This window comes from Heteronotia binoei, chromosome 21 (assembly GCF_032191835.1).
Source record: "Heteronotia binoei isolate CCM8104 ecotype False Entrance Well chromosome 21, APGP_CSIRO_Hbin_v1, whole genome shotgun sequence".
NCBI lineage: Eukaryota > Metazoa > Chordata > Lepidosauria > Squamata > Gekkonidae > Heteronotia > Heteronotia binoei.
Window position 1 is genome coordinate 30,575,332 of NC_083243.1, and position 24,939 is coordinate 30,600,270.

The window sequence follows — 24,939 nt, forward strand, 5'->3', positions numbered from 1 at the left end:
TTGCAAGACCTGAGTTCTAACCCCAACTCTGCCATGAAGCTAGCTGGGTGAGCCTGGGCTGGGCACTCCCAAGGTTATTGCGAGGATGGAAGGAACAAGGGAGGGGCATGTATGCCACTCCAAGCTCCATTCATTATCGACCAGTCAGCTGGTTGATCCTGGGCTGTGTTCTTGCCTCCTGAAGACAACAGTCTCAGAGTAGAGCCCCAGTGCAATTCTAGTCTTGTATGCTGCTGCAGTATTTGTGAAACTTATCTCTAATAGCTATTCATATTATCCTGTCTTGGAATGGAAGTTGCAATGATCTGCAAACACGGGCACACCTACATGAATATATTTGGATATTAACAGATGATAAAGATGGGGTTGGGGTTGAACTCTACAAAGCCTAAGGCAGGATATCTTCCCACCCACCCCTTTTAAGCAGCGTTCTAACTCATCCAGCAACATAGGTGTGGAGGAACCTGTTTTTCAATGCCTTTTGGATTGTTTAAAATGTAGTATGCCTAGGGTGTTATCTTTTAACTTGGAAGCATGCCAAAGCACAGGTGCTCTGCTAATAATGAGGCTGTTTGCTGAAGGATCGGCAAAAGCTGGTGCATAAACATAAGTGGGGAACCTGCTTTTCATCAAATAGAGTTTCCGTTGTCTTTCGTCATGCTACACAGCTCAGCATTCACTAAGATCTGAGACCAAGCAGAAGAAAAAGAGCATTCCAAGTACCTTTCTAGAACATCCGCTCCACAGGCAAACTGGTTTGATACCATTTTTTTTCACCACAGGCACTCCCAGTTTCTCTTACCAAACTATAGTTTCCAGGATTTGGATGTAAGAAACTAACCCACCAGTCCTGGCCCTGTTCTCCGCAACCCCACCTGCAGAGGCAACGCAGGGCAGGGATGGATCTTCTCAGTGGTAGCACCTCTCCCTTTGAAGCTTATCGCATGCTTCCCTACTCCCTTTAAGAAGCTGTGCTAAAACATTTGCTTTTACCTACTTCTTAATAGCCTGAGGACTGTCATGAAGGTTGTTTAGGCTGGGTTTTATTCTCAGGGGTGGGTGGGTTATGCTTCTTGATTTTACCGGTTTGTTTTGAATGGTTTAACAGTTGGAGAAGTAATCCACCGGGGGGGGGGGGGGAGGGATCATTCTTTTCTTTTAGAACAACAAAAGACCGTATTTTAAAAACCACAAGAAATTCATTTTTCTTCTTACCATCGATTATCTCTTCTTTTACTTTGTGTAACTCTTTTACAACTTCCTCCAATATTTCCTATGGAGATAAAACAATTGTCAGCTGATCAAAAATGTCTTTTTCCTCTTTTTAAGAATAATATTTCTTATTCACACTCAATTCTTACACAGGGCTCTCTGGAGCCCCTTGTTCAAGGAACTGAGTCTACACTGGTTTATTCATGTCTAACTGAGAGAATTCTGACTCTTAAAAACTGAAAATCTTGTTGGTTTCTAAGGTACCGTAATTCTGGACTCTGCTCTAACTGTTCAGCTGCTAAGCAGCCCTCTGAAACAACATCAATACTGCTTAACTTTGGCAGTGCTACAGCATCTTTTGATCTATTTCATTTTTAAGCCCTAAAAATATCAGGGTGGCTAAAAAGATTTTTTAAAATGTCAATTGAAAGTATAATAAACATATATAATTAAAAACACACCACAATATCTGTTAATTACAAGCACAGCAAAACCCCTACTTAGCAGCTCTAAGGAAGAAAGCTTACTGAATGACCTTTGCAAATGGATTTGCCTCCCATGCCCTCAAGATGCAAACAGCAAAGAAGCTCTACATACACCCTTCAGTACCCTGTTCCTTCCCTTTCCTCTAATCAACAGACCTTGAGCAATGTCTAAAAGAGTACTCAATTAGTTTCTGAAGGAAAATATGATAGACAGGAATTTAGCAACCAATAAGGTTAAATTTGAATCACTGTCTAACATCAGATAGGAAATAACTTCCCCTTGAGAATTACTGAAGGATAAATAGTTAATGTTAGTTTTACTGTTAAATGTCCATTTATTGTTACTTTAGAGCAGTGGTCCCCAACCTTTTTGGCACCAGGGACAGGTTTTGTGGAAGGCAATTTTTCCACAGACTTGGGGGGTGGGGTGATGGTTTCAGGATGATACAGTTAGTTGTGTATTTTATTTTGGTGTGGTGGTTAAGTGCACAGACTCTTTTCTGGGAGAACTGGGTTTGATTCCCCACTCCTCCACTTGCAGCTGCTGGAATGGCCTTGGGTTAGCCATAGCTCTCACAGAGTTGTTCTTGAAAGGACAGTTTCTGGGAGAGCTCTCTCAGTCCTGGTACCGGTCCATAGCCCAGGGTCATGCTTTAGAGTCACGATTTCTCTGTGACTTTGTAACCAATCCTGAGCCTGCTTGTGGGGAGGGCAAAATAGAAATGGAAAAAATAAAATAATAAATAAATGTGGTATGAGAGGTAAAACCCACTGATTCCTAAAAGGAGTATAAAAGGAGCATTCCAGAATTTTATGAAATAAAGTATTGGTTCTACCCAGATCACAAGGACAGATGATCTGAATATGGAATATTACAAAATCTCCCCTGCAATACTGCAGAACGGTTAGCGTTAAGACAAGCTAAGAGCAAATGCCCTAGCATAATGAGGAACCACTGAATATCTAGTATAGGACAAGAAGGACCAAAGTCGTTAAGATGTGGTAGAACCAGGGCTCTTTTTGAGCAGGAATGCACAGGAACAATAGAGACATCGGATATGTGGCCTATTATGCAAATGAATTCCTGCTGGGCTTTTTCTACAAAAGAAGCCCTGGGTAGAACAAACTCTATGAACACAAATTACTGTGCTATTGAGCTTGGTGAGATGACAATACTGAGGGTCTCTGCCTCACCCAGCTGGAGAACTTCTATTATAAGGCCCAACTGCTGTAATCTAGGGTCAATGGCCTTTATCCACACTGAGTAATAAGCATCTTGTCTGAGAGAAAACAGTAATCCATCCACTTCTATTTTGAGCTTAAAAGCACTAAGCCATGCTCTAGCTTCCAACAACTTTTGGCCTAGTTCAGCTCTGAGACACATATCTGAAATACATCGAGGGACACTCACTACCCTGCGCAACAAACTGACCAAGAGGATGATCAATAGATCCTAAGATTACTGAGATCCAGATAGCAACACCATAGAGTAGCTGTGAAATTATTTTTAAACACCTGAATTGGACCAGGGATATATCTTCCTCATAACATCCCTGATGTGATGACATCACCCAGTTTCTCCCATAGCTTTGTCCATTTGACTGATGATGATCCTAGACCCTTGCCAGTCCGCTTCCATCCTAGACCCTTGCCAGTCCGGCTTCCGTCCGGGTCATGGGACGGAGACAGTGCTGGTCGCCTTGGTAGATGACCTCCAGCGACATCTGGATTGAGGTGGCGTGGCGGTGCTGATGTTATTAGATCTGTCGGCTGCGTTCGATACGGTCAACCATCAGCTACTGACCCGTCGCCTCGCCGACGTAGGGGTTAGGGGGTTGGCCTTACACTGGCTTTCCTCCTTCCTCAAAGGACGGGGACAAAGGGTGGCAATCGGGAGTGAGCTATCCCAAAGGCACACACTAGATTGTGGGGTGCCGCAGGGAGCAGTCCTCTCCCAGATGTTATTCAACATCTATATGCGCCCCCTTGCCCAGATTGCCCGGAGGTATGGGCTTGGGTGTCACCAATATGCAGATGACACTCAGCTCTATCTGCTAATGGACGGACGGCCTGGCTGCGTCCCAAGGAACCTGGACCTGGCTTTGCAGGCCATGGCAACTTGGCTTAGGCTGAGTGGGCTGAAGTTGAACCCGATGAAGACAGAGGTCCTTTGCGTGGGTTGCGGTGCTCTGGGGAGGGAAATTCCTCTCCCGGTTTTTGACACTGAGTCAAGAGCTTGGGGGTTCTACTGGAGCCTTCATTATCAATGGAGGCCCAGATAGCAGCCACTGCCAAGTCGGCATTTTTTCATCTGAAGCGGGCATGGCAGTTGGCCCCCTTCCTAGACCGCCAGGACCTAGCAACAGTGATTCATGCAATGGTCAACTCAAGATTGGATTACTGTAATGCCCTCTACATGGGGCTGCCTCTGTGCCAAACCCAGAAGCTGCAGCTGGTGCAGAACACAGCGGCTAGGTTGTTATTAGAGCTCCCGAAGTGGGAGCACATACGGCCGGGCCTGCGTGGACTGCACTGGCTGCCAGTGATATATCGGGTTCGTTACAAAGTGCTGGTTATTACCTTTAAAGCCCTATATGGCCGAGGACCTGTCTACCTAAGAGACTGTCTCTCCCCATATGAACCCCAGAGAGCACTGAGGTCAGCGGGGAAGAACCAGCTGACTATCCCCAGGCCAAAGGAGGCAAGACTTCAAAACACTCGCACACGGGCCTTCTCTGTTGCAGCGCCACACCTTTGGAACCAGCTCCCGGAAGAAGTGCGGACCCTGCGGAGCCTTGAACAGTTCCGCAGGGCCTGCAATACCATCCTTTTTAAGATGGCCTTTGCCGACTGCATGATCGAAGGATTTGCTTAAAATGACTTGCCATCATATTCGCTGATAGAATAGCACCAGAAATGTTAATTTTAACTTATAATTAGAATGTTTTAAGATTAATGTTGTTTTAATATCCATTGTATAATTTATTGTATGAAATGCTGTTAGCCGCCCTGAGCCTGCTTCGGCGGGGAGGGCGGGATATAAATAAAATATTATTATTATTATTATTATTATTATTATTATTATTATTATTATATTGGATATACATCCCACCCTATACTCTGAATCTCAGAGTCTCAGAGCGGTCACAATCTCCTCTACCTTCCCACCCTCCCACAACAAACACCCTATGAGGTAGGTGGGGCTGAGAGTGCTTTTACAGCAGCTGCCCTTTCAAGGACAGCTTCTATGAAAGCTATGGCTGACCCAAGGCCATCTCAGCAGGTGCAAGTGGAGGAGCGGGGAATCAAACCTGGTTCTCCCAGATAAGAGCCCGCGCACTTAACCACTACACCAAACTGGCTCTCAACTCCTACGAGAGCTAGGGCTGACCCAAGGCCATCCCAGCAGATTGAACCTCTCTGCAAAAAGGCTGTGGGAAACATTCATATTATGCAAAATTACTTATAATTCATATGATATATCTTACAACCAATATGAAATACATGTGGTGTCTGTTTGGTACCCCTTACCTGCTTTTCTTTCTGAAAATGACATCATTCCACAGAATCAATATTATAGAACAGGGGTGGCCAACGGTAGCTCTCCAGATGTTTTTTGCCTACAACTCCCAATGGCTGGGGCTGATAGGAGTTGTAGGCAAAAAAAAAATCTGGAGAGCTGCCGTTGGCCACCTGTTATAGAAAATTAATTTATTTTTGATAGTCCTATTGCTTATGTATATTATGCAACCAATTGTTAAACTTCAGTTAGTTTTACGTAACATGCAATGAAGGTCAGACTTTGAAGGATTGTATTAGATTAGATATAGCAAGGTATCTATTTATGTTTCCATTGGTTTTCTGTTTGATTTTTAAATGTAATACTGTTGGATTAAAAATTATTTTAAAAAAAGGACAACTCTTATGAGAGCTAGGCCATTCCAGCAGGTGGAAGTGAAGGAGTGGGGAATAAACCTGGTTCTCCCAAATAAGAGTCCACATACTTAACCATTACACCAAACTGGCTCTCATTACACCAAACTGCACCCTTCTGGTACATAAAAGCCACATATAGCTTCCCCTTTGGCCTAGCTGTATACTCTTCTACTAAGTGGAGAAGAATTAAATAGTAGTCAGTTAAATAAATGAAGAATCCTCTCCTGAAACCAATTTGTTCCCATCCTAAAATATTATTCCATTAACCAGGGCTTTTTCAACAGGAACTCATTTGCATATTAGGCCACACCCCCTGATGCCACTATTGTTTCACATAGGGCTTTTCTGTAGTCCTATTGCTTATGTATATTATGCAACCAATTGTTAAACTTCGGTTAGTTTTATGTAACATGCAATGAAGGTCAGACTTTGAAGGATTGTATTAGATAGATATAGCAAGGTATCTATTTATGTTTCCATTGGTTTTCTGTTTGATTTTTAAATGTAATACTGTTGGATTAAAAATTATTTTAAAAAAAGGACAACTCTTATGAGAGCTAGGCCATTCCAGCAGGTGGAAGTGAAGGAGTGGGGAATAAACCTGGTTCTCCCAAATAAGAGTCCACATACTTAACCATTACACCAAACTGGCTCTCATTACACCAAACTGCACCCTTCTGGTACATAAAAGCCACATATAGCTTCCCCTTTGGCCTAGCTGTATACTCTTCTACTAAGTGGAGAAGAATTAAATAGTAGTCAGTTAAATAAATGAAGAATCCTCTCCTGAAACCAATTTGTTCCCATCCTAAAATATTATTCCATTAACCAGGGCTTTTTCAACAGGAACTCATTTGCATATTAGGCCACACCCCCTGATGCCACTATTGTTTCACATAGGGCTTTTCTGTAGTCCTATTGCTTATGTATATTATGCAACCAATTGTTAAACTTCGGTTAGTTTTATGTAACATGCAATGAAGGTCAGACTTTGAAGGATTGTATTAGATAGATATAGCAAGGTATCTATTTATGTTTCCATTGGTTTTCTGTTTGATTTTTAAATGTAATACTGTTGGATTAAAATTATTTTAAAAAAGGACAACTCTTATGAGAGCTAGGCCATTCCAGCAGATGGAAGTGAAGGAGTGGGGAATAAACCCAGTTCTCCCAAATAAGAGTCCGCATACTTAACGATTACACCAAACTGGCTCTCATTACACCAAACTGCACCCTTCTGGTACATAAAAGCCACATATAGCTTCTCCTTTGGCCTAGCTGTATACTCTTCTACTAAGTGGAGAAGAATTAAATAGTAGTCAGTTAAATAAATGGAGAATCCTCTCCTGAAACCAATTTGTTCCCATCCTAAAATATTATTCCATTAACCAGGGCTTTTTCAGCAGGAACTCATTTGTATATTAGGCCACACCCCTGATGCCACTATTGTTTCACATAGGGCTTTTCTGTAGAAAAAGCCCAGCAGGAACTCATTTGCATATTAGGCCACACCCTGATGCCACCATTGTTTCACATAGGGCTTTTCTGTAGAAAAAGCCCAGCAGGAACTCATTTGCATATTAGGCCACACCCCGGATGCCACCATTGTTTCACATAGGGCTTTTCTGTAGAAAAAGCCCAGCAGAAACTCATTTGCATATTAGGCCACACACCCCTGACACCAAGCCAGCCAAAACTTGCATTCCTGCTCAAAAAAAAGCCCTGCCATTAACCTTTGATATAGATGGGAAGAATACAGTTTCCCAACATATAGTAAAAGGCAGATTGGGCAATAATTAGTGGGGGTCAGACCTATTATGCTTTTTGAAAATTGGAATAATTACAGAATGCTTCCAAATGGGGGGAATTTCAGCTGTCGAATTTATTGCGGGGGGGAACTGGCGCTAATATGTTACCCCACCAGGAAGAATCTAATCTTAAATAAGTCATTTGGGACCCTATCAGAGCCTGGAGCATTACCAGATCACACATGACAAATCATACTACATACATCCTTCTCCAATACAGGAACCCAATTGGGAAGATCCCCAGGTATTGTACCCACTGCCTTAGTATTACAAGAGGGGCTAGAGCAAAACAACTTTTTAAAATATGTTGTCCACCAACAGGCAGAGATGCATGACGGTAAGTTAGATCTCACAATCATAACCACAAAAACGATTTCCCAAAAACGTGATAAAAAGGTAAATGTAGTCTCCTGTGCAAGCACCAGTCGTTTCCAACTTTGGGTGACGTTGCATCACATTTTCATGACAGACTTTTTACGACGTGGTTTGCCATTGCCTTCTCCAGTCATCTACACTTTACCCCCAGCAAGCTGGGTACTCATCTTATCGACCTCAGAAGGATGGAAGGCTGAGTCAACCTTGAGTCGGTTGCCTGAACCCAGCTTCCATAGGGATTGAACTCAGAGCTTGGACTTCAGTATTGCAGCTTACCACTCTGCACCACTCACTATTATTAGGTGATCTAATAAAAAGTCACCACCCCTTACACTTTTCTTCTCTTGTTTTATCAAGCAGCCTGTTCTACCACAGGAACTACCACAGAAAAAACTCAGGACCACACTGAGGACATATCAATAGCTTTCAGAAGCCAGCAGGGTTGGTCTTGATTTGAGTCCAGTAGCACCTAAGAAACCAAGATTTTCAGGGTATTGGCTTTTCAGAGCCAAAGCTCCATTTTGTTGGCCTCAGTCTCTACCTCACTGGTGTGCCACCAGTCCATCTGCCAATGTGAAAAAGGCGTAGCCTCAGGTCAGGGGCCATTTTGCAGAAAAATAGGTAGTGGAGCTCATTATCATATGCCTCCCCCAGCCGAAAGCAACCTGATGCAAGAAAGGAGAGCCCCGGGCAAGCGAGGCCTGCTTGGGCTGGCTAGAGATCCAGTCAGCCCAAGCAGGCCTCGCTCACCTGGGGGTCTCCTTGGCTTCCCCCGCCTCAAGTCAAAAGGCCAGCAAGCCACTCGCCACCCAAAATCACATAAGAAGTGGAGAAAGGTTGATGTGGGCTTCTCCATGGGTTAATGAGGGCTGCTGGGGGTGTGGCAAAGCTCCTGGTGGCTGGCTGGCTGCCCGCTCTCCTAATTCAGAGATTGTTATGCAGCTGCACCTACTATTCAATGGACAAGGTAGGTGGGGAGGAAGAGGGGGAACCCTCAGAAAGGTTCAGGAGCTGCCATCCTGTGAGCTCCTGCTGAATCTGAGGCCTGCCTCAGATGAGCCTCTGCACACAAGACTAAGGAGGCCAGATTGGGCAGGAAGAACAGGCAGCAGGTGACTCCTTCGCATAACTGAATTTTCGTTTCCTTTAGGACTGTGGATATGTTGACATAAGATGAACACCTCTTATGTACGGGTACATGTGAAGTGGAAGCTCTGACATAACCTACAAGCTGGAAATAGGCACTTCAAGCACTTCCTACATGGAAAGCATGGAAAGGGTGAGACACTTGTGGCTTTTGCTTTGTGTACATATACTGCAACACTCGCAATAGCAGCATATTCATGTAAGTGCTTTCTAGGAAGAAATTCTGTAACATTCAGATACCATTTTGAACACAAAGGAAGTCAGGATAGCAGGGAACAGCCAGCTCTTGAAAGCAGCCTTTTGAGGAACCAGGCAAACTGTGAAGCTCTTCCTCCATGTGATCTTGGTAGTGTTAGCAACAAGGGAGGCTCACAATATAAATGAGCTTTGGATAGGCACTTCTAAAAAATCTGCATCCATTGCAGACCCAGAGTTTGGGCACAGCACTGGTTTCATTATTCCCAAATTTTCAAGAGCATCATTAACAGCTGGGATTCTCTTCAGTTTTGCTTTGCCCATCCCCAGGTTCTGGAAATTCAATTCCTCCCTTGTTCCCCCCTCCAAGCCAGTAGGAGCATGGAGAAAGTGGAAGCTGGCCTTGGCAAACTGCTGTTAGTCAACATCTGTGTTCCCACTATGGTTTACAAGACCTCTGGAGACCATGTCTACTGACATAGAAAATTACAGCGAAGAAAAAGGAGGAGGAGAAGGAGGGGAGAAGAGGGGAGAAGAAGAAGATTGGATTTACATCCTGTCCTTCACTTGGAGTCTCATAGTGGCTTACAATCTCCTTTCCCTTCCTACAACAGACACCCTGTGAGGTAGGTGGGGCTGAGAGAGCTCTGACAGAAACTGTTCTTGAGCAGAACAGCTCTGAAAGAACTTGTGACGGACTCAAGGTCACATCAGCAGGTGCATGTGGAGGAGTGGGGAATCAAACCCGGACCTCCTGGATTAGAGTCCGCACTCCTAACCACTGCACCAAACTGACTCGGGGACAAGAGAAAAGAACCAGAGATGCCAATTTGAGACCTGAAAATCCACTAGTCCTTTGAAGGTCCAGTCTACTGCCGTTACCTCCTAAGAAGGACAGACTTGACCTCACTGGCCATTTCTCCCCTGCCTTGGGAACTGATATAACATTATAACAACACTTGAAACAGGATCTCTGAATTCCCAAATGAATCCCCAGAAAAGTAAGTCTGTAGCTTTTTCCTTCTGGAGGCCTGGTCTCTTTACATTTTAAAAGGTAATTATTTTCCATAGTACATATAAGTGTGCCAGCCAAATTTATTTCCATGACCTTCCAACGCCAAAAGCTTTCTGTTTAGTAGCATCACCCATTCTTTTATCCACACTAAGCAGACTGCTTCATGATAAAGTTTTAAATCTGGTAATTGGAATCCTCCTCTCTCTTTTGCATCTGTTAAAATTTTCATTTTGATCCTTGGTTTCTTCCCAGCTCATACAAATTCTGAGATCTTCCTCTGCCATCTGTTAAACTGTTTGCTGTCCTCCACAATCGGAATAGTTTGAAATAAATACATTATTCTAGGTAAAATGTTCATTTTAATTACAGCTATTCTTCCCAGCAATGACAAATTAAGTTTATTCCATTTTATCATGTCTTCATCCATTTTATACCATAGCTTCTCATAATTATTTTTAAACAAATCAATATTCTTCATTGTTATCTCCACACCCAAATATTTTACCTTCGAGGTAACTTCACAACCCGTTAGCTTTTGTAACTCCTTTTGTTTACTTACTTGCATATTCTTACATAAAATTTTTGATTTTTCTTTATTTATATAAAATCCCGCCAGTTCTCCATATTCTTGTATTTTAGCTAACAGCAAGGGTGTTACTTGAGTGGGATTTTCATTTATAAACATTATATCATCTGCAAATGCTCTATATTTATAAGTAAATCCTTTTATTTTTAATCCTATTTCTTTGTCTTCTTGAATTTGCATCAGCAAAATTTCAAGTGTCATTATAAACAACAGTGGAGAGAGCGGACACCCTTGTCTTGTACCTTTACTAATTATCATATCTTCTGTAAGGTCTGCATTTATACATAGCCTTGCACGTTGTTCAGTATATATTGCTTTTATCATCCTTATAAAGTCTTCTCCCAACTCCATTTTCTCCATAACTGCAAACATAAAGTCCCAGTTTAGATTATCAAATGCTTTCTCTGCGTTCGCAAACAATAATGCTACTTCCTTTTCTGGATGTCTTTCATAATATTCTACAATATTTACAGCAGTCCTAATATTGTCTCTTATCTGTCTTTTGGGGAGAAACCCTGCTTGATCTTACTTTATAAAGTTTATCAAATATTGCTTAAGTCGTTCTGCCAGTATTCTTGTGTATATTTTATAGTCATTATTCAATAATGAAATCGGTCTATAATTTTTTACATTCGTGACATCTCTATCTTCTTTTGGAATTAACAAAATCACTGCTTCCTTCCATGTATTTGGTATTTTACCTTTTAATCTTAAAGAACTTAGCTGTATATCCATCTGGCCCAGGTGCCTTTCCAATTTTCATTGCATTGATCGCAGCTTCAATCTCTATTCTTTCAATTGGCGCATTCAAAACTTTTTCATATTTTCTGTTAAGGGTGCTATTTTAATATTTTGTAAATACAGTTCCATCTTTTCTTTATTTTAACACCCTTAAATAGTTTAGCATAATATTTTAAAAATTCTCTCTTTATTCCTTCTTGGTCCACTATCTCTCTTCCATCAGCCACAATCTTACTAATAATTTTACTTTCTCTCTTTTTTTTCAATTGCTAGGCCAGGTACTTTCCAGGTTTATTTGCTCCCTCAAAAGACTTCTGCTGTAATTTTTTCAAATTCCATTCCAGTTCTTTATTTAACAAATGTCTCATTTGTGTTTGCAATATTGTAATCTCCCTCATAATTTTCTTTTTCCCTGGCCTTTTCCTTAATTCACCTTCTATTTTCTTTATTTCATTTTGAATGTCCAACATCTGTTTATCTTTTGCCCTCTTACCTTTATTGTTCAGTGTTATCAATATTCCTCTCATTACTGCTTTATAGGCATCCCACACCGTCAGGAATTCAATATCTTCTCTGTCGTTTATTTGGAAGAAAGCTTTGGTTTCGTTTTCTAGAGATGTCACTATTTCTTTATTCTGTAGCAAATTTTCATTTAATCTCCATCTTCTTGATTTTTTCAACGAATTTGTAACCCACGTTATTGGGTTATGATTAGCTCCTATTTTAGGTAAAATCTCAATTTTCTTTGTTATAAGGCCCAAATCTTTAATGCCCCACAACATGTCAATTCTAGAAAAAGAATTATGTCTTGCTGAAAAAAGGGTATAGTCCTGTACTTCAGGATTAAATTTCCTCCATATATCTTCCAGATTTTCTTGTTTAACCAATTCAAAAAAAGATTTTGGCAATTTTCCTTCTTTATTATTTTTTTTTGTCCAGATCTATCCAATGCATTCTGAATTGTTCCATTAAAGTCCCCCATTATCAAAACTTGATCATATGTCAATTCATCAAGTTGTTGTGTAACATCCTTAAAAAATACATCCTTCGCTCCGTTTGGAGCGTACAATCCCAATAACAACGTTTTTTTCCCATTCAAATTTATTTCTGCTACAAATCTTCCATTTTTATCTTTTAAGTACTAATTTCAGATCCAATTCCTGTTTAACATAAAAAATCACTCCCCTTTTCTTCTGCTCAGCCAGGGAATAAAATTCTAATCCCAATTGTTTATTCCATAAAAATATAGAATCTTTCTGTGTTATATGTACTTCTTATAGACAAACTATATTACAATTTTGCTTTTTAATCCTATGAAATGTTGCCCTTCTTTTTTGTGGTGAATTTAGTCCATTTACATTCTAAGATAATAATTTGTAATCCATCATGATGCAAATTCTTTATGTTCTTCATAAAATCTACGCAGTTCTTGTTCATTTGTAATTGTAATTCTTTTCCCCTGAAGTTCAAAGCTCAAACTTTCAGGTATTATCCATCTATGCCTCATTTCGTTTTCCCGGAATTTCTCTGTCAGTTTTTTGTATGTTCTTCTGTCATTTATCACTTGCCTTGGTAACTCCTTCATGATTCTTACTCTTCTACCTCCCACTATCAATGTCTTTTCAAAATTTTTGTTCATGATCTTTCCCACCATTTCCTTTGTCATATATCTTATGACCACATCTCTTGGTAGATTATTTTTTTTGACATAGAATGAATTCACTCTATACATATAGTCATACATATTTTTAGTCTCTTCAGAATCTTCCTCCAAAAATTCTGCAATTGTTTTATTATATATTCTTTCAAGTCACTTTCTTCCTTTTCAGGTACTCCTCTCAGACGTATCTGAGTCTCCATCAATTTGCAATCATGGATTGCCACTTTTTCTTGTATTTTCAACAAGGTGGAATAATGTACTTTCATTCTCCCTTCTACCTCCTGCACTTTCTTGGATGTTTCCTCAGTCTCATTTCTGAGATCCTCAATATCTTTTTTAATCTCTTCTATAATTTCTTTCTTAGAGGCAGTTATCATCTCTTTCATACCTTTCATCATTCTAGCCTCTATTGCGTCTAATTGTTCCTGCATTTTCTCCAAAGAAGTAGCCCTTATACGGGTTTGCTTATGCTCTGACGTTTAAAAACACCAAAAGTTTTACTCTAACCAATTTAAAATTTGACTATCAGATTCAAAAGATTAGAGCTTGCTTTTTCCAACAAGCCTAATTTTGCTGTCCTCAGAGCCTCCTAGGCTGAGATATTAATTTTTAAAGTTTTTATTTCTTTCAAAATGGCAGTCGCAACTTTCTACTTCCCTTTAAAAAAAAACTTTTTTCCTTTAAAAGCTTCTAAAATCCATTATTAACAACAATATCCAATAGTATTTATCTTTTCATTACCACCTCAATTGTTTCCAACAATCATTAATGTCCCGAACACCTTAAAATATTATTTTAATTTTGACCTCCTCGCAACGGCTGCCTATGTTTTTCTATGGTATTATAGTCCTAGAGTAGGCTTTTCATCTAATGCTTCCTGCTTTACTTGCCACCAAATCCCGTTTTCGCTGGTAGAGAGATCTCACAATACTTGATGTACTTCTTTTTTCAAAACCGCAAGTAGACCAAACAATAAATTCCTTTTCACTTTTTAGCACTGTCCTTTAAATTTAAAAAGTCCAAATTTCACCTCTTCATCCCTTCTTCTTCCAAGCTTTCGAGATTTCCATTTCCCACCTTCTGAATTTATTCTGTTTAACTTTAAATAGTCCCAGAATGAAAGATAGTAATCTGTACCTTTTCTGCAAGTTATCCAGATCCACACTGGTCTTGTGTAGCTTTAGATGTTTAACAATGTCCAAGAAGGTTAGGATTCTGTCAAGCTTATGTCAAATAAATGACTCTGAAAACTTCTGCAGATGATGAAAATGCAACTCTTCTCCGGAGACCCCTCAAAGTCTCAAAGGAGCCCCCCCGGGACTCCCTTTTAGCCAAGGTAAATCTCCTCAAAGTTTTTTGTGCATATCTTGGACTAATCTCTGACTGAGAAAAGTAGGCAGTAGGCATTAATTTGCCTTCCACTACCCCGAACAGAAGTTCCAGCCTGCTCCCTTTATGAGAAGCAGCTTAGCTCAGCATTTTCCTATCCCGGAAGTCCTCCTATTGCGCAGGGGCCATGCTAATCTTCTCTGTATCGTTCCAATTTTAGTATATGTGCTGCCGAAGCTGGCATGCTTATATGTACTATGGGAAAAAAAGATGGATGGTTTTTTCTCTCATCATTATATAAGAAATAATTTGTTGAATATGTGGATGAAATATAAGAAATATGGTGATGAGAGAAAACTGTTATGGATAGTGCCAGCAGAAGTGATAAAAATAACGGCTGGAGTGGGTGAAGAAAAGTGGTTGTCATATAATCAGCTATTAAAAATACAAGGCAGTAAAATAGAGTGGAAAACTGCAAAAGAGTTGAATAATAAATATGACTGGTTTCAAATGCAACAAATAAAGAGTATGGTGGAAAAAGATATTAAACCTGAAGGAATAAGAAAAGAACAAACAGAAATGGAAATAGTTCTGCTTGGAGATAATGAAAAATTAATTTCAAAACTATATAAACTGCTTTTGAAATGGTCTACAGAAGATGAAGTAGTGAAATCTCAAATGATTAAGTGGCAATTAATGTAAATAAAGAAATACAGATGGAAACTTGGGAATATCTTTGGAAGAATTCTATAAAGCTTTCAACATGTCATAGTATTAAAGAGAACTGTTTTAAAATGATGAATAGATGGTATATAACTCCTAAAAAGTTGGCAAAGGTGAGCAATAAGATGCCAGATAGATGTTGGAAGTGTAAAAAACATGAAGGTTCTTTTTACCATATATGGTGGACTTGTAAAAGAGCAAAAAAGTATTGGCAGATGATTCAACAAGAAATATCTAGGATCTTGGGATATGAAATCAAGAAAGTTGCAGAGACTTTTCTGTTGGGATTATATATGGAAAAATTTCCAAAAGAAGATAGAACTATAATTTGGTACTTGCTCTCAGCTGCTAGGACATTGTATGTGCAGTTGTGGAAGCAAGAAAGAATACCAGAGAAATGGGATTGGATTATAAAAGTTGCAACATGGAGTGAAATGGACAAATTGACAAGAATTTTAAAAGACTATGATCTAGAAACTTTTAAGTTGGAGTGGAAGAACTTTAGAAGTGGAAAATAAAAGGAGTGGAAAATAAAAGGACATTGGACAATTTTTGATAATGATTAAGTCTTAAAAGAAAGAAAAATAGAAATTTTTGTTTCATTAGTTAAGGGTACCTTTAAATATTAGTATTTTAAGTATACAACACCGGCGGGGGTCAAGTAACGGGGGGAGGAGGGGTTAGAAAAGTAATATATGGGATAGATAAAAAGAAGTAATTAATAATGCAAGAATTGATTGTTACCATATGTTACTGGAATAAAATTGTTTTAACAGTAAAAGGTAATTATTTTCTATAGGAATAGACCCAGCCTCTGGAACTTCAGAGACAAGTCTTCCCACAAGAAACAATGGCTCTTTAAAATTTAAAGGGAACAGAGACACTGACTGGGAGTTGTTTGTTGGGGCCAGTTTCTCCTCCCTCCCCTCCTGAATGCTCTGAAACCCAAGAAGATAACTGTTCATTATTCCTGGGATTTCAGGAATGTTTTGGCTCATTTTCAACGCCCCCAAGGCAACCTGAAGTACTTAATTTCATATATATTTTCAAGTTCTGCAATATCCAAATGCATACCCCTAGCTTTTGAGATTTAAGAGTAAGCTGTAGTCCCACCATCTTGATATCTAACATTTCCACAAGTACCATTTTGCTAGCTAGTCTAACATTAATTTGATGTCTACTGAAACAAATCCAGCCAGGCAACCTGTTGATCCTGTTCAAAGAAGAAGAACTGCAGATTTATACCCCACCCTTCTCTCTGAATCAGAGACTCAGAGCAGTTTACAATCTCCTTTATCTTCTTCCCCCACAACAGACACCCTGTGAGGTGGGTGGGGCTGAGAGGGCTCTCACAGCAGCTGCCCTTTCAAAGACAACTCCTGCGATAGCTATGGCTAACTTAAGGCCATTCCAGCAGGTGCAAGTGGAGGAGTGGGGAATCAAACCTGGTTCTCCCAGATAAGAGTCCGCATACTTAACCACTACACCAAACTGGCTCTCAGAGAGAAATTGCTTTTCTTGGGCACCCAATTTCGAAACACAATTTCCCATCCCCATGCATGAAAGGGTAGACCACCGACTCACCTGTTTCATGCGATCAAAATCTAAGGTGTCCATTGCCACGTCATTGCTGCTGCTTGCTGGCTTCATCCTCGAGAAAGAGAGAAAAATGAGAGAGAAAGAGAAAAAAAGGTCCTTGTGGTGTTCCAAAACCACTAGATACGCTTAGTAAAGCATTGCCTCTGAAAGACATCATGCAAAAGCATGGCTTTTAAAATGATTGTTAGTGAAATCATTCTACCAACTATGGCTGGTTAGGGCATAGGTCAAACCAGGAAAGGGAAGAGGAAGAAGAAATGGAGGAGGAGGAGACTGGATTTATGCCCTGTCCTACACTCAGAGTGGCTTACAATGTCCTTCCCTTCCTCTCCCCACAACAGACACCCTGTGAGGTAGGTGGGGCTAAGAGAGCTCTGAGAGAACTGCTCTTGAGAGAACAGCCCTGAGGGAACTTGTGACTGACCCAAGCTCACACCAGTAGCTGCATGTGGAGGAATGGGGAATCAAACCCAGATTAGAGTCCTCCATTCTTAACCATTACACCAAACTAACTCTGCATTATGTCTAAACAGAGCCACTCTGTCAGCAATTCCTTGTTGCACAAAGCAGTGCAGAAAAGCAGTTGGGAAGCCCTTTATTTTGTCATCGTTTCAGCAGTCTGATGTGCCACAGTTCCCTGTTGCATCACTCAGGAAAAGCTGGCAGCCAGCATGGTCTTACTAAGCAAGTAGGAGGAGGAAGAGGAGGAGGAGACTGGGCTTGCCCTTCACTCAAAAGTCTCAGAGCAGCTTCCAATTTCCTTCTTTCCTCTCCCCACAATGAACAGCCTGTGAGGTAGGTGGGGCTAAGAGAGCTCTGAGAGAACTGCTCTCGCGAAAACAGCTCTTATGAGAACTTGTGACTGACACAAGGTCACACCAGCAGCTGCATGTGAAGGTGTGGGGAATCAAACCCAGATTGAAGTCCTCCGTTCATAACCACTAAGGCAAGCTGGCTCAGTTCCTTAACTTAGCTAGCTAACCTAAGTGTGGTGTTTCTTAACCTAGCTAGCTTCCGTTGTGGCTTCTCACAACATACAAAAAACACAGACACCCCAGCTTGTTTCCTGCTGCCCCCTTTTAAAACAGTGCAGACAGGGACTATCAACCAAGCCTCTGAAGTGAAAAGCAAAGGCCATTTGTCAAGACAAACCAGGATTTTAATGACTCTGCAAGCTGAATCCCAGTTTTGCAAAGCAGCCTAAAATTAGCCATGGTCTTGCATTATGTCTGAACGGAGCCACTCTGTCAGCAATTCGTTGTCGCACAAAGCAGTGCAGAAAAGCAGGTGGGAAGCACTTTATTTTTTCATCGTTTCAGCAGTTTGATGCGCTGCGGTTCCCTCTTGCGTCACTCTGGCAAAAGCTGGCAGCCAGCATGGTCTTACTAAGCAAGCAGCGCCAAGCGCCTTTGAAAAACCCCTGGATTTTCTACCTGAGAATGACCTAGGAAAAGGGAGGATCACATTTGTGTGCGTGAGGATTTTTGATCAGCCAGGCCAAAGTTAGATAGTTTCCATGACAACTTTATGGCAGAGCCTTTCACGGTGGTTAATAATTTACTGTGCTACAGTAGTAGCCAAGGCTTCCAGGGCTGGGTGCTTTTCCCAAATGCTTCCTCTTCTCCCATGCACACCTGCCCTTGTTTTTCCATAAAAACTAATCAGTGCTTAAGTTACGCACCACTTGATATGCAGCTAGAAGAGCGCCATCTACATAGAATCCTCCCTTTACCTGTGCCAGTAGCCACTGAGCATTCCAGAACCTAAGCCGGGCTGGGGGGACGTCAAGTTGTTAAAACCAGGGTGGGTTTTTTTTGTAGCAAGAACTCCTTTGCATATCAGTCCACTCACCCCTGATGTAGCCAATCCTCCTTGAGCTTACAGTAGGCCCTGTACTAAGAGTCCTGTAAGCTCTTTGAGGATTGGCTACATTAGGAGTGCGTGGCCTAATATGCAAAGGAGTTTCTGCTACAAAAAAAGTCTTGTAAGCTCTTGGAGGATTAGCTTACAAAAAAGAGTCTTGTAAACTCTTGGAGGATTAGCTACATTAGGGGTGTGTGGCCTAATATGTAAAGGAGCTCCTGCTAGAATTCTACTCCTGAGTAGTGCTATGCAGTGTATACAGCTGGGAGCACGGGTGACAAAACACTGATAAGTAGGCAGCTAAAGGGTATGAGTGAAGGCATTAGAGGAGTAAGCATGCTTTTTCTGTAGCAGGAACTCCTTTGCATATTAGGCCACACACCCCTGATGTAGCCAATCCTCCTGGAGCTTCCAATAGGCCCTGTACTAAGAGCCCTGTAAGCTTCTTGGAGGATTGGCTACATCAGGGGTGTGTGGCCTAATATGCAAAGGAGTTCCTGCTACAAAAAAAGCCCTGGTTAAGACTATGTGGTGCATATGTTTAGAGGAATTGTTAGTTGGGAGAAGGTCTGACCCCCATCGAGTGATTGGCTCACCAGGTACCCAAACTGCATGTTAAAAACTCACAAAACTTCCTTATGCAACAGAATCAGGCCTTTGTTCCATCTACCTCAATGTCCGCTATGACTGACAGCAGCCCTCCAGGGTCTCAGGCAGAGAAGGGGGTTTCCCATACCTGAGATCCTTCAACTGGAGATAACAAGTGGTGATCCCTCACCAACATTTGCTCTGCCCTTGGACTTCTTGCATCGGCACAAGCCATCGATTCCCCACCAGTTGCTCCACAGCGCCTCTTGCTTCGGGGCTACTTCCGATTCCCATTGCGGCAACTGGAACTCCAAAAAACTAGCATCCTGTTGCTGCAACAGTAATAGGAAGTAAGAGGTGCCCGCGGAGCAACTAGTGGGGAATCCATCGCTTGAGCCTGCGCAGGAAGATGAGCAGGGGCGGAGCAAATGCCGGTGAGGAATCACTCAAGGACTGAACCCAGGTACTTTGTTAAAATATTTGTACTTTGCCTTCGTCTTGGCTCAAGGCAGCAATCTTTTGCATGCAGAATGGGTGTGTTGCCTCTGAGCGATTACACCCTTCCCATTATAACACCTGATTCTTCAACATGCAAGAGAATTTCTGCTTTCAGTTTAATTTATGCAGGTTTGCTGAAAGCCATGTTGGCAAAGCCCAAGATATTTATAGTTAAAAAGGCACCGGGATATCTAACCGGTTGCTGTTCATTTTTAGACAAGCACAGAGAAATGCATGGGTGACAAAAAACGAGTTGTGTTTTCCCATTACATCTGAACCGTGCCACTGCGCTGGCACCTGTTAAATCTTGAAACAGTAACTAGTTTTTGTTTTGTTTTGCTTAATCATGGCGACCTCTGGTGGGTTTTCAAGGCAAGAGACGTTCAGAGGTGGTTTGCCATTGCCTGCCTCTGTCACCCAGTATGCCTTGGAGGTCTCCCATCCAAATACTAGCCAGGGTCGACCCAGCTTAGCTCCTGAGTTATGACAAGATTAGGCTAGCCTGGACTATCCAGGTCAGAGCAGTAAGTAGTATACGTGGTGGTGGAAATCTAGGGGACACTCCCTACGTGACTTTTCTTTTTTGTCTCGGGTATTCTGAGTCACCCAAGGGCCACTTACACCTTGGTATTGTCAAGAGGACTCTTGCTATTAACAGGGAGTGCTTTCACTTTCCACTGTCTCTGCTTTGCACTGCCACTATCTCTTTGTAATGGGGGAAACATTCATTTCTGCCTGGTCTCAGGAATGGCCAAGGCCATTCCTGCCTGATTAAGCTTGCACCAGCAAGGGGCCTGGGAAGAACTCTGGGGGGAGAGACTGCTCGCTTCGCACCTTTTCTTTGAATGTGTAATGGTCTAAGCCTGATCTATAAGAAGGGGCAGACTGCCCACCAAAATCAGTTTGCACAAGGGTCGTCTTGTCCTGACCTGTAATGTATCAATAAACAGCTAATCTTGCAATGGACTGATCATTGAACTGCTGGGGACTTGACAGGTATCAGTGCTCCCTCTAGGCTGAGTTCGTGTGAGCTAGCTTACAATTTTTTAGCCTCCAGCTCACACATTTTTGTCTCAGCTCAGGAAAAATGGCCCCAGAGCACACTAATTTATGCAGTAGCTCACAACTTTAATGCCAGTAGCTCACAAAGTAGAATTTTGGCTCACAAGACTCCACAGCTTAGAGGGAACATTGTGGTATGTGCTGCAGAATGCAGCAAATATAACTTCACATTGACGTCATCCCCTACATGAGCCCCTTAGAAGCAACAGCTTGTTAAACAGCAGAGCAGTGCAAACAATGGCAAACTGTAACAAGGGAGACAAGTTGTTAGCTGAGGAATGAAGAAATGACATGATTTTGCAAAGGTGGGACAACAAAAGAACCAGAGCATCCCCCCCCCCCCAGTACCTAAAAGATGGCTGAAACTGAATAGGGCTCTTAGGTTCAGGACTCCTCCCCACTGATAGGTTTCTATGGCAATGGAATGAAACAGGATATGGAATGAGTACATGCAGAAGCATCATGCTCACAACCTGCTACATACAGATCTCCTAGAAACGATCTTCTGTCGCTTACCTAGAGAGTAATGAAGCGACGGGTTTTTCCACTGAGTTGCTTCTCTCCCAGGGCTTCTTCCCAGCATCTATTGGATTAAAAAAAATTACCATTGTTGTGACAGATTCAGGTAAGTAGCTGTATTGGTTTGAGGCAGCAGAACAAAGCTTGAGTCCAGTAGTACTTTTAAGACCAACAAAGTTTTATTGTGGGGTAGAAGTTTTAGTGCAAATATTTAAATCCAGAATAAAACCTTGTTGGTCTTAAAGGTACCACTGGATCCATTTTTATAATAGCTGATTATTTTTTGCAACTGATTTTCCTCTTAAATATCATGGGTGTTTTTTTTTTAAATGATATATGTTGCAGAGAGGTGATCTAGGCTAAGAGTACAGAAAACTCTGCTAAAGTGGGAAACTACTATGTAAAAATGCAGGTATGGCAAAGAAGGACGTTTTCAACTAATACTACAAAAATTAAGCTGCTCTTTGTGGGTTAAACAGACATTAAATTCTGAACTTTTAAACATAAAATTCATATGTTCACAGAAAAAGTTCAACTTAGATGGCGCTCATGCTGCCTGTTTTCATCCTTGTATATTACATCCAGGGGTGGAATTCTAGCAGGAGCTCCTTCGCATATTAGGCCACACACCCCTGATGTAGCCAATCCCCCAAGAGCTTACAAAAAAGAGCCTTGTAAGCTCTTGGAGGATTGGCTACATCAGGGGTGTGTGGCCTAATATGCAAAGGAGCTTCTGCTAGAATTCCACCCCTGGTTATATCTGATGTGGGGGTCGTGGTAATGCAAGAACAAAGATAACAGTGTGGGAGGGGTTGGGGGCAGGTAAGGAAATCCACATGTCTCCTTTGTCTGCCCCTTGCGTGGAGCCACCTCTCCCATGTGGCACCTCCATTCCAACACCACTGAAACATTGAGGCATAAAGTAGCTATTCCCACTGCTGGGATATATATAAATTGGCCCTTACATTTGGAGGCTTTGCAGCTCAAAAGGTTTACAACCAGAATTCTTTTGGGAAAAAATAGTACTGAGAAATAACTCCCCAGGAAAGTTCACTGGCCCTGGAAGTTTAGAGTATTAGACCAGCCTGGGATACTGGGAAGCAGGGCCTTTTTTGAGCAGGAACACAGTTCCGGCGGCTTGGTGTCAAGGGTGCGTGGCCTAATATGCTAATGAGTTCCCCTGATGCCAAGCCATCCGGAACTGTGTTCCTGTGTGAAACAATGTCAGGGGGTGTGGCCTAATATGCAAATGAGTTCCTGCTGGGCTTTTTCTACAAAGAACAGCCCTGCTGGGAAGAATATATTCTCTTGAACAGGATTCTTCCTGTCATGAATTGCTAGGTGGACAGCACAATTTCTGTGGTGCAAATAATACCCATGGACATGATATAAGAATTGATGGTGAGCGTTGGGGGATCCAAAGCAAAAAGCATGGAGATCCATGAAGATCCGTGGTTCAAAACCAAGTTTTTGCTCTAGGGTGCTGCCAAGAAGCCTTGGATCCATGATTTCTGTGGTGCAAACTCTGCCCATGGGCATGAAATGTGATTGGATGGTGAGCTTGGGGGGATCCAAAGCAAAAATCATGAGGATCCATGAGGATCCGTGGTTTGGAAACATATTTTTCCACTGCTGTGGCACCACAGATTCGTGGAGGCATGATTTTTCTGGTGCTGCCTATAGTCTAAGTCAGGATCTACAGCATGAAGGTGGTTTGATTTCATTTCACCATAAAAATCATGAATTCATGAGGATCCATGCTTTGGAACCCTGTTTTGGCACTGGTGAGGCACCATGACTCTGTGGAGGCATGATTTTTGTGGTCCTACCTATAGTCTAAGACAGGATCTACAGAATAATAGTGGTTTGATTTCATTTCAACGTAAAAATCATATGAATTCATGAAGATCCGTGTAGATCCGACTTTTACCCAGATCCAGTTTTTAGAGTATCCAGTTGCAAACACTTTGCATTTTTGCTTACTTGTCCCTTGCAATCCTTAGCTCTTCCCCCTTTCTCCCTCTTTGCCAAAATGCAAGCTGTAACCTCCTCGGTTGGGGCAGAGATTTGCCTTATGTTAGTCTGTACAGCACCGCATACAGGAACAAAACTATGAATATTATTACCAGTTCTCCTTTTTCAAGGTGAGCAGCTCTCTAAATTTTATACTGGCTTGTAAGAAAGTCCCACTGAATTTAATGAGACTAGAGGAGAGGGGACCTAAAATTGCAGCTGAGAGTCCTGAACCTTTACTCAGAAGTTCCACATATCTCAGCATTTAGTATCAAGTATGTATGCTTGGGACTGTGGCCTTCTTTGCTGCAGATCCCAAACAGTTTATGCACTTAGATAAATGCAAACAGCCGTCAGATCCCTGGAAAGAAATGCATGCCATATTGAGAAGGGAAAACCAACCTGGGTTTTTCTCTTTCTGTTCAGATGAAGATCCTGTGAATTTAGGGGGAGATATCTGTGGGTTTCCTGCATTGTGCAGGGAGTTGGACTAGATGACCCTGGAGGTCCCTTCCAACTCTAGGATTCTATGATTCTAGGTTTCTATCCTTTTGCCACTGCTGCACAACTCTAGAGAAGGAAATTTAAACTTTAAACCCCTTCTCTGGTGTGGCGCTGCAGAGGGGCGCACAAAGTCAGTTTTGGCTAGGGCTCAAAATGCTCTAGGGCCAGCCCTGCTGAGGCTTCCTCTCCCCATACAAACACCCAATGGGGTGTTTAAATGGAGTGTGTCAGATTGCCCACAGGTCCCTTCATTTTTTGAGTGGGGGAGCCATTTTTTGGTTTTGTCCCCCCCACTCAAAAATATGTAGATCCGGCCCTGTCTGGTATCTTTGTTTACACCAAACATGTCTGGTGTTCTCTTGGTGATTCCTCTTCCATACCCTTTTTTTAAATTGTAGATTTTAATGTTTTTGCATGTGTATTTTAGTTTTGGCTTTACTTGTTTTAATGCTGTACTTTTGTTTGGTTTTGATGATTTTTAAGACATGTTTTTAATTATGTATGTTTTTAATTTGCCAGCTGCCTTGGTGGCCCCAATGAGGGCAGAAAGGCAGAGTACAAATTTTGTAAAGAAATAAAATAGAATAAGCCACAATTAACTATTCCCGAGCAATTTATCCACATTTCAGTTGCCTTCAAGTCAATGAGATACACTTAAACTGTTCAAAAATGCTACCCACCCCCTGCCTGCAAGCTGAATTGGAACAGTTCACCTCAGGATTCCATCACCACATCATGCTGCATGAGTCTGCAAGCCTTTAAACTGCACCAGTGATGTGCTTGCCAACTGTTTTAAAAAGGCAATTGGTGAGAGGGCTGAATACCTGAAGAATTCTGCTGCTGGACAGGGCCTCGCGTAACGGGTGAAGGTGAGGTGCTTGTATCTTCCTGGGGGGAAAAAATAAAACTTCAGTCTAACATTCTGGAATAGGTCGTATTTCTCTACAAACTGCTACACTGGGGACAGCTCTTTCCCTGCCTTATAAGAACACCACTCAGATGTTCCTTTCCTTCAGCAAAGTAAAAAACAAACAAACAAACAAACAAAAACCTGGAGAACATGTCATGCAGTTGCCTTTTTA

At 41.7% G+C, this 24,939-nt stretch overlaps 1 protein-coding gene and 1 non-coding gene across 9 annotated transcripts in view; both read right to left on the bottom strand.

Moving 5' to 3' along the window:
• EVL (Enah/Vasp-like) overlaps positions 1 to 24,939 on the bottom strand; it is a 240,395-nt gene that overhangs the window by 1,484 nt on the left and 213,972 nt on the right. For 6 of the 8 annotated variants that reach the window (XM_060261600.1, XM_060261598.1, XM_060261597.1 and 3 more), the window contains 5 exons: positions 24,682 to 24,745; positions 21,338 to 21,404; positions 21,170 to 21,232; positions 16,796 to 16,862; positions 1,216 to 1,273 (listed from right to left, as the gene is read on the bottom strand). In XM_060261600.1, the coding sequence (XP_060117583.1) occupies positions 1,216 to 1,273; positions 16,796 to 16,862; positions 21,170 to 21,232; positions 21,338 to 21,404; positions 24,682 to 24,745 (319 nt within the window). The remainder of the gene's footprint in view (positions 1 to 1,215; positions 1,274 to 16,795; positions 16,863 to 21,169; positions 21,233 to 21,337; positions 21,405 to 24,681; positions 24,746 to 24,939) is intronic. The other 2 variants (XM_060261602.1, XM_060261601.1) reach the window with 1 other exon arrangement.
• LOC132590337 (U6 spliceosomal RNA) lies at positions 14,624 to 14,730 on the bottom strand. Its single transcript, XR_009556681.1, has one exon. It is a non-coding gene; the product is annotated as a U6 spliceosomal RNA (small nuclear RNA).